Source organism: Delphinus delphis, chromosome 3, assembly GCF_949987515.2.
Source record: "Delphinus delphis chromosome 3, mDelDel1.2, whole genome shotgun sequence".
Lineage (NCBI taxonomy): Eukaryota > Metazoa > Chordata > Mammalia > Artiodactyla > Delphinidae > Delphinus > Delphinus delphis.
In genome coordinates, this window is record NC_082685.1 from 1,740,280 (window position 1) to 1,750,213 (window position 9,934).

Sequence of the window (9,934 nt, forward strand, 5' to 3'; positions counted from 1 at the left end):
GCAAAGCACCTGGCACACAGTACGTGCTCAATGAATAACAGTTTCTTTAAGTTATCACTGGATCCAATGAAAGATCTCGTCAAGAGAAAGCCTAGAATGTGCTTCAAAAGCAGTGGAGGATACATGGGTAAGAGAAGGCTACAAGTACAGAGGAAACAAGATGGATGTTTACAACGCAATATGGTTTCCTTTTACTTTTGTATGTGTTTGAAATTGTGCACAATATAATGTTGAAAAAGAGAAAAAAACAAGATACATGCACCCCAATGTTCACAGCAGTACTATTTACAATAGCCAAGACATGGAAGCAACCTAAGCGTCCATCAACATACGAATGGATAAAGAAGATGTGGTACATATGTACTACGAAATACTACCCAGTCATTTAAAAAGAATGAAATCTTGCCATTTTCAACAACGTGGATGGACGTGGAGGGTATTATGCTAAGTGAAGTAAGTCAGACAAAGAAAGACAAATACCAATGATAACACTTGTAGGTGGAATCAAAAAAATACAACAGGGACTTCCCTGGTGGCGCAATGGTTGGGGGTCCACCTGCCAGTGCAGGGGACACGGGTTCGAGCCCTGGCCCGGGAAGATCCCACATGCTGCGGAGCAACTAAGCCCGTAAGCCACAACTACTGAGCCTGTGCTCTAGAGCCCACGAGCCACAACCACTGAAGCCCGCATGCCAAGAGCCCGTGCTCCACAACAAGAGAAGCCACTGCAATGAGAAGCCCGCACACTGCAACGAAGAGTAGCCCCTACTCGCCACAGCTAGAGAAAGCCCGTGCGCAGCAACGAAGACCCAACACAGCCAAAAATTAATTAATTAATTAATTAATTAATTATTATAAAGGAGCAGGTGCCTGGTGTCAGGGAAGTGAAGACAGAGACTAGTAAGGTCACATTTCACATCCATTCAACTGGCAGAAATGTTAAAGGCCAACCATTCAAATGTTGGAGAGGATGTGGATCAATGAGTGATTTGGTCCAGCTTTGGAAACCACTTTGGCATCATCTCATCAGGTTGAACACTGGTCTGCCCTAACGCCCAGCAATTTCACTCCTGGATTGATCCCAGCACATCCATCAGGAGACCTGAGCAAGGCTGCTCAGACCAGCCCCGTTCGTAGTGGGAAAGAGTGGAAAACAGCCCAGGACCCCGCTCACAGGTGAGCGGATGGGAGACTGGTGGCCTGAGAAGCGGGATCCTGTACAGCAGGGACCATGAATGAGCCATGGCCACAGAGCAGCACAAACACAGCTCAGGAGCAAGGCTGAGGGGAAAGAGCGCATGTGCACGTGATGGGCTCTTAAGAGGGAGAGAACAGCGACTGTGTAAAGGAGTCAGGACAGTGTTGCCCGTGGGGATTGTAGATGGGGAAGTTACTGATGACGTTCTTATTCGTGGGTGTTCTTTACAGTATGAATGAGTGGATGGAATAAGAGACGGTCACATATACACAAAGGAACTTGTCTACGAAACAGAAACAGACTCACAGGCATAGAGAACAGACTTGCGGTTGCCAAGGGGGAGGGGGTGGGGGAGGGATGAATTGGTAGTTTGGGATTAGCAGATGTAAACTATTATATATAGGCTGGATAAACAACAAGGTCCTACAGTATAGCACAGGGAACCATGTTCAGTATCTTTTGATAAACCATAATGGAGAAGACTATGAAAAAGAATATCTGTGTATAACTGAGTCACTTTGCTGCACAGCAGAAACTAACACAACATTGTAAATCAACTATACTTCAATAAAATAAAATTTTGAAAAGCAGCAGTTGCTTGAAATCTCCCTCAATAAAGAGAAAGAGAGGGTCACATGAGAAAAGGGGAAGGAGGAGAGACATGAACAGCTGGGTCACCACTCACCTGTCTCACAATTTACCTCCACCCAATTTCTTTTTAAACAACTCCAAATTCAGCAGGGCCCACAGAGAAAGTCACCCCTGATTTTGCGAAGCACGAAATACATCCATTCATTTCAAACTAAGGAAACTGGGCGTCCAGAGGCAGAATATGGGCCGGAACCCAGGGATGCTGCCCGACACTCAGGCTCTCTCCTCAGTGCGGCGGGCGGCTTGTCTCCAGAGCCGGCAATGCCATCTGGCAGCTCCCCCGTGGAGCAGTGGAGTCAAACCCCCCTTGAATCTGGGTGGGGACACTCTGGCCAGCAGAATGGGGCAGGCGTGAGGTCCCGGGCCTGCGGCTTCTGCTTCTGCCCACTGCAGGGGTCACCAGGGAGGTAGGCTGACCACTCTGCGTCCCCCACGCTGGAAGGAAGCCCAAGCAGCCACACCAAAGTCTGGGTCGGTGCCCGGCTAGACCCCGACAGTGAGGGGACTCCAGCCCCAACAGACACTGCGTGGACCAGACAGCTGTCCCACGCGGACCAGCCCAGGAAGCAGACTCCCGGCAAGTAACAAACGGCGGTTTTAGGTCGCTAACATGGGGCTGTCTGCTACGCGACAACGCGTCACTGAAACCCTCTCCATCCCTTCCTGAGTCCTGAGTGAGTTTGTCCAAGTGGCCCAGGTGGGTCTGCAGGGTCCCCACCGTCCACTGCCCTGGCCCTACTCCATCACCCTTCAGGGGAGCTGCCTCCTTGCTGCCCCGTTGCCGAGTCCAAGCTTCTACTGCTCCCCGCACGACAAGCTAATAAATCGAGTCGTTGGGACAAGGAATAGCGACTTGATCTGGAGAAGACAGTGGACTTGCGTCCCAAAGAACCATCTTCCCTGAGAGAGCGCGCACGCTTCTTCCGTACTGAAAGGGGCGGGACTAAAGCCAAGCGCGTCCTGGTTCCCGTCAGCCTCCGGAGGGCAGGTGTTAATGTCTTCCTCCTGCGGCGTTCTCAGGTGGGCCGGGTTGGGAGGTTTCCTGGGAGCTGAACAGAGGTGTTTTAGTTTCATGCTTATTACCTGGGAGGCAGGGTTCCCAGAGATGGGCCATTGTGTTTAATTTAAGCTGATAGGCGACATCCCCGTAGGGACTAGCTTGTAATAGAATACAAGGTTTCTTCCCTATTACGCCAACCTGTGCACTTACCCTTCCCTTGACTTTCATGTGAATGAGTTCTCCAAGAGGCACCTTAAATTTCACCTCCTCCAAGAAGCCTTCCCTGACCACCCACCCATCGGAAATAGAGCTTCCTTGTTTTCCTACCTAAATCTACGGGAATTTTGTTGCTGTTGCATAGCTTTTTGTTTTATTTTGTTTTTGCAGTACACGGGCATCTCACACTTGTGGCCTCTCCCGTTGCGGAGCACAGACTCCCGACGCGCAGGCTCAGCGGCCATGACTCACGGACCCAGCCGCTCCGCGGCACGTGGGATCCTCCCGGACCGGGGCACGAACCCGTGTCCCCCGCATCGGCAGGCGGACTCTCAACCACTGCACCACCAGGGAAGCCCTGTTGCATAGCTTTTATCACGACCTCACGTATTGCATTTTTAACATATCTGTTGTCTTGTTAGCCCATTAGAATACGGGCTCTGCTGCAGCGGGAAGGTGCCTGGACTCCCGGCACCTGGAACAGAGCTCCGCGGGCACAGGGAAGAGGCTGCAGTACCAGTGGCGGACACAAGATGCCGCTGCTCTCAAGGGCGTGTTGGTCCCTCCGCTGGGGCGTTCATATTGGACCAAGGTCTTCGCGCAGCATCTCCTTAAAGCCCCGCCAGCACCCCCGCCTCCGCGCCCCCCGAAAACACACACAGTCCCTTCTGCGAGGTGGACTTTTTCATCATCATCCCCGTTTCGCTTTCACCCAGGAGGAAACAGGCTCAAAGAGGCAGTCGTTGCCCAAGATTGCACAGGACTCGTACCCACAGCATACAGTGCTAAGCTGCCTGCGGTGGTGCCTCCAGGTGGGGCTGCATTTGCAAACTTCAGTGGTGATGGGAAATGCCCTTGACCAAAGATCAAGGATGCACGCGGCCTTCCTGAGCCTAAATTGTTCTCCCTGGAGATCAGCCACAACTCTTCCCTCACTCAGCAGCCTTCCGTGGCTCCCACCTTCTACAAGAGTGTTTCCCAAAGCAAGGACACATAGATTGGTGTCTTCACAGTGCCATTAAGTTGGACACAGTCCCACGATAAATAACATCAAATAAGGGGATGAGACGTTACTCCCCTCTCCCTTCTACAGTCCTTCTGGGAACCTCAAGAAGAAAGTCTCAGCAAAAGTTTAACCTCCCCCAGTTTTGTCCATCCCTTTTAACCAAGGGAGAGCAGGCCCAAGCCCGGGACAGGTCGTGAAAGCTAGAATTTAATAACCTCATTTTGTTCTCGTTGGTGTTTGTTTGCACACCTCGTTTCTGGTTGTTCTGTAGTTGTCTTGAAATAATTGCAAACTTCCTAGAAATTTGCAAGAGTTTCCTGAGAATTCCCGGGGACCTTCACGCAGACCTGCCAGCTGTGACATTTTGCAGGTAGCTTCATCTTCTGTCTGCACTCTCTCCTGCACGTTTGAAGGCAAACTGGAGGCAGCACACCCCTTTACCCCTAAATACCCCAGTGTGTTTCTAAGAACAGAATATTCCCTTCTGTCACCTCAGCATGATTGTCAAAATCAGGAAAAAGTAGCACTGATACAATACCTTATCTAATCAAGAATTCTTGTTCAGATTTCACAGGTTGTCCCAGTAATGTCCTTTACAGCTTCTTTTTTCCTGGCCCGGGAGCCAGTCCCAGTGCAGCAGGGTGTTTGTCTCCTTTGTCTCCTCTAATCTAACAACGCTTCACTCTGTCTTTCATGACCTGAATGATTTTGAGGAGTTCTGGTCAGTTATTTTATAGGACATCCTTCATCCTGGGCTTCTTTCCTATTGTCTCACGATCAGTGAGAGGCTGTATGTGTTGGCAGGAATCCTGCAGCTGTGGTGCTGTGCCCTCCTGGGAGGGTGGTGTCCAGAGCACAGGTGTCCCGTTGCTGGTGACGTGACCTCCATCCTCTGACTCAGGGCATCACTCCGGGCTTCTCCACAGTCAAGTAAAGGTGTTGCCCTTGAAATTAATAAGTCATCTTGAGGGAGCTACTTTGATACCAGGCAAACCCTCTGTTTTCCCTCATCAAATTTCATCCACTAGTTTTTACACCTTCTTTCTTTTCTTTATCTTTCTTTCTTTCTTTTTTTAATGTTTTCCTTTCTTTATGGCAAGCTGTATTGGTTTTCCATTTACAGAGACAATACACCTCTTTTTGCTCACATGTGTTCAGTTAAAAGAAATGGGTCGATTTTTTTGTTGTTGTTTTTTTGTTGTTTTTTTGCGGTACGCGGGCCTCTCACTGTCGTGGTCTCTCCCATTGCGGAGCACAGGCTCCGGACGCGCAGGCTCAGCGGCCACGGCTCACGGGCCCAGCCGCTCCGCGGCACGTGGGATCTTCCCAGACCGGGGCACGAACCCGTGTCCCCTGCATCGGCAGGTGGACTCCCAATCACTGCGCCACCAGGGAAGCCCGGGTCGATGTTTTGATTTGAAGAAATATGTCAGGCCATAAGAGTACAGGTGAATATGGCCAAAATGGTGACAGGGATTCATAAGTCAAAGGCTGTGTGTTCCCCTCTCCAGACATTCCTCCTGATCAGTGGCGACATCTCTCCCCAGACGTGGGCCTCCCGGCAGCAGTTCCCTTGCTGGGTTTGGAGATTTGAGCAGCGTGAGGGGAGTGATGGGTCCCCACTGGGGCCCGGCGTCCCCACAGAGCCTGGCACTTGGTGGCATTGTATAAGCCTCCTGCGGCTGCTGTAAAAAACATCGCCCCGAATGTAGTGGTTTCAAACCAGACACATTCATTCTCTTACAGGTCTGACTCGGGTCTCACTGGGCTAAAGCCGGGGTGTGGGCAGTGTTGCTTCCCTCAGGAGGATGCAAGGGAGAAGCCGTTCCCATAGATCTGAGAAGTGAAATGGGGTGAGCAGACAGCTCAGAGATTAGCCTCATCCAGAAGCACGACCACCGGGAGTGGTGCTGAAAGGGCTGGAGCAGGGGCCACCTGGTGGGAGCTGGAGCCGCACGGTGATGCCGTCTAAAGCAAGGAGGAAGGGAGAGGGAGAAGCTGAAGGAAAATCTGAGCTGCATTAAAACCCTCAACACTTTTGCATGTGGCAAGATTGCATTTTGCTGTAATACTTAAATTCATCTACCACCGTGGCATCTTTTACAAAACTTTATGACCGCGGGAGATGGACGGCACAAAGACCCCAGTTCTTCACCCTTCCCTGTCCCCATGCCCTCTGTCACATGACTTTGGGGTCTTTCTCTAAAGCAGAATACAATTCTCCAGCCCAGGACGAGCTCTGACAAACAGAATGAGGTGGAAGGGACAGCCCTGCCTGGTGTGTTTCCTTTGCCATCGCCGTGGAAGCGTGTCTGGTGAGGCTGCTGGAGGATGAGACGAGGACCACGGCGAGACAGGCAGCCGGCCAGGCCCAGGCATGTGGCCCGGGCCCAGCCCAGCCCGGCCCAGCCCAGGTGAAGCTGAGTCATGGGTGCCGGTTCTGAAGGCAACACCCCAGGGAGGGGGGCTGTTTGCCTCGTGCCGTTTTGTGACAGAAGCCAAGGGACCCGCTGCCCTTCCCACCTCTGGGTGGTTCGCCCGTGCAATGTTCATCACCTCGGGCAAAGGATGAGCCAGAGGAAGCAGAAACGAGGCTTCAGGGTCCCAAACCCTCTGTCTCTGGATTTCAAAGCGCGCTCCAGTTCCTATGGAGACGCAGGGAGGGAAAGCCATAAGACCAGCAAAGCTCCCTGCACGCCGCCCTCCACTAAGACTAAATTAGTTCCTCCTGAGTTGGAAGGTCCATAAGCTAGGCAACAGTCCATCCTGGGGGTCCTGGGAAAGGCAGCCCGGCCCACCTACCCGCACTCAGGCAGTGAAGAGGACGGGGGGACCCGGCGAGGCTGGGGGGTCTGAGGGTGGCCCAGACGGTGACCGGCATCTGAGAAGAGCCCAAGAATGTGGCGTGGGGCCTCCCCATCCGCTGCGTGTCTTATTCACACATAATAGCGTCTCCCCTCAGCGCTGTGGACATTGGATCATCCTCCGCGGGACCATCCTGGGCTCTGTGGGTGTTGAACAGCCTCCCTGGCCCCCACCGCCTCGATGCCAGGAGCACCCACCCCCCGAGTCGTGACGACCACAGATGTCCCCAGACACGGCCCAGCCTCCCCTGGGGGCAGGACCACCCCCGGGAGAGAATGGCTGACGTGTAGGTGAGGCCCGGTGTGGTACGTCCATGTGGCAGGACAGGAGGTTGGGATGCTTGCCATCTGCTCTTGCCTCAAATAGCAAACGTCCTCCACTCGTATTTAAGAAGCTTCGTCCTTCCTGAAAAGGATACTGCTCTTGGCCTTGGCTTCTCTGGCCCTGATGAGGACAGTCTATTTTTCTCCCACAGTGGAAGACCCCAGAAAGGAGGTCTGGCTGAGGGTCTAGGCAGAGAGCTCAAGCCAGGGCCCACAGATCCCTCGCACAGCAGCTGGTGACAGGGTGAGAGGCATGCTTCCTGAGCACCTGGAAAGGGTGCTGGCATCGGCAGGGAGAAAGCCAGGCCTCAGCAGACAACGTTTGGAGTTTGGTTTCACGGGTGCAGGCACGACCCAGAAGGTGCGGGCTTATTAAAATAGTAGATCGTTTCTTCCCACAGACATGTGGGTTTGCGCAGTCCATGCCCAGCTCGAGATGAGGCTGTGCCCCTCCCTCTTGGTACTTTTTCTACTTTTTAGTGTTGAAGAGCATCTCTCCTAAGTGTGCAGCTTGACGAACTTTCACAACAGGCCACACCCGAGTGACAGCCCCCAGGACCCCCTAGAACAGCCCCCCAACTCTTCCCTCTTTCCTACTCCCCTCCCCACCCTCCACTCATATCTCATTGGTGGAACTTAGTCACATGGCCACACCTGGCTGCAAGGGCAGCTGGGAAATGTAGTCTTTTTGAGACACACACCTAGATGGGCTTGAGCAATGTGGCAACCTGTTCTCTCCTCCAAAAAGAGACTCCTGGACTCCTCCCAGCAGGACTCCCTCCTCATAGCCTCCCGGCTCTGCTGCTCTGTGGTTCCCTCGGCTCTGCCTCCTTTTGCATTGTATTCATCATCAGATGGCACCAGGGCTGCAGCTGCTCCAGACATCTCATCATGAAGCTGCAGTGGCCACAGGCAGAAAGGGACCATTTTCCCGGGCCTCCCTCTTTGGAGCAAGGAAACTTTCTGTGGTCAGCAGAATAACACCCCCCACAAATGTCCACGTCCACGTCCCCAGAGCCTGTGACTATGTCATGTTGCCCGACAAGGGGGAATCAAGGTTGCAGATGGAATTAAGCTTCTAATCAGCTGGCTTTGAAGCGGGGAGGTTATCCTGGATTGTCTTCGTGGGCCCAGAGTCATCAAAAGGGCCCTTCTAAGTGGAAGAAAGAGGCAGAAGAGAGAGAACCGGAGAGAGGGCAGCAGGAGGGATCAGTCCATGTCGCTGGGGGGGGGGTCACAAACTGAGGAATGTGGTGACTCCACAAGCTGCCCCCCTCACCTCCCTCACATCTCATTGGCCAGAAGGGGGTCACACGTCCACACACAAGCCAATCCCCAGCAAAGGGGTGGGACACCATGAGGATTCATGCCAGCACCCAGGCAGGGTGGGGAGTGGGCACCGAACAGTAGCCAGACTCCTCCACAAGGAAGCAAGAGTCTGGCAGGCAGTGTCTGCCCCGGGATCATGAGGGGCTGGCATGAGGGGGAGACATCGTGTGCACGGGGCAATAGCGGGGGACCTGCAGGGCCAGGGAGATGCCCACCGCCTTGCCCAGCAATGCCTAACCTCTAAAGCCCGTGCCCCCAGGAATGTAGGCTCTCCTTGTCCTACTGAATTGTGTCTCCCCGAAAAGACATATTCAAGTCCTGACACCGCCCAGTGATCTGAGAGGACCAAGAGGAACCTCGCTCTGTGTGGTCCCCAAGGCTCTATAAACTCTGACCCCAGGGCCAGTACCATCTCCAAGCCTGGGGAAGGGGGTGCTCTCCCCTTTCCCTCTCCCCCAAGGCTGGCTCCCTAGGAGGTCCAGCCTAGGCTCCTCTGAGCTGTCACCTGCTGACCTGGCTGCCATGGCAACCTGCTCGGGTACCAAGCCCCTCCCCAGTGGGGCATCATTGGAGCAGCTGGCGACATTTGACTACGGACAGTGGGCTGGATATGAGTATTGTATCGACGTGAAATTTCCCCATCTTGAGAGCTGCACCGGGTTATAAAAGAGAATCCTGGGTTTTAGAAAATATACAGCGATGTGTTTATGGGTGAAGGGGCATCACACTTCTAACGTAGTCGTAAGTGGTTCAGAAAAATGTGTATAAATATCTATATATGTATACAGATAATAGATGTAGACACAGGTACAGATAGTTACAGACACAGAATGTGACAAATCAAATGGGGCAAAATGGAACCAATTGGTGAATCTGGGCAGAGTCTATAGGAGTTTCTGGCACTAATCTTGAAATTTTCTGTAAGTTTGAAATTATATCAAAATTAAATGTTATGAAAACAGTATCCAAAATGCAGCATCTGGACCCCCAGAGACTTGACTCTGCAGGTCTAAGTGGGCTCAGAATCCGATTTAACCGGCAGCCAAGGACCAGAAAGGTTGTGGTTGAATTGTGTCACCCAGACTGACAGGTTCAAGTCCCAACTCCCAGCTCCTGTGAATGGGATCTAATTTGAAAACAGCGAGTTTAACCATAAACAAGACGAAAAGACAACCTATGGACTGAGAGTAAATATTTGCCAATGATGCGACAGACAAAGGCTTAATTTCGAAAATGTACAAACAGCTCATACAACTCAATAACAAAAAACCTAACAACCCAATCGAAAAATGGGCAGAAGACCTAAAGAGACATTTCTCTAAAGAAGACATACAGGTGGCCAACAG

The 9,934-nt window shown here is 52.3% G+C and overlaps 1 protein-coding gene across 1 annotated transcript in view; it reads right to left on the minus strand.

Moving 5' to 3' along the window:
- Positions 1–9,112, minus strand: part of SPMAP2 (sperm microtubule associated protein 2) — a 29,794-nt gene extending 20,682 nt beyond the window's left edge. The window contains 1 exon segment of the mRNA XM_060006446.2: positions 9,102–9,112. Coding sequence (XP_059862429.2) covers positions 9,102–9,112 — 11 coding nt within the window.
- Positions 9,113–9,934: the final 822 nt, after the last annotated feature.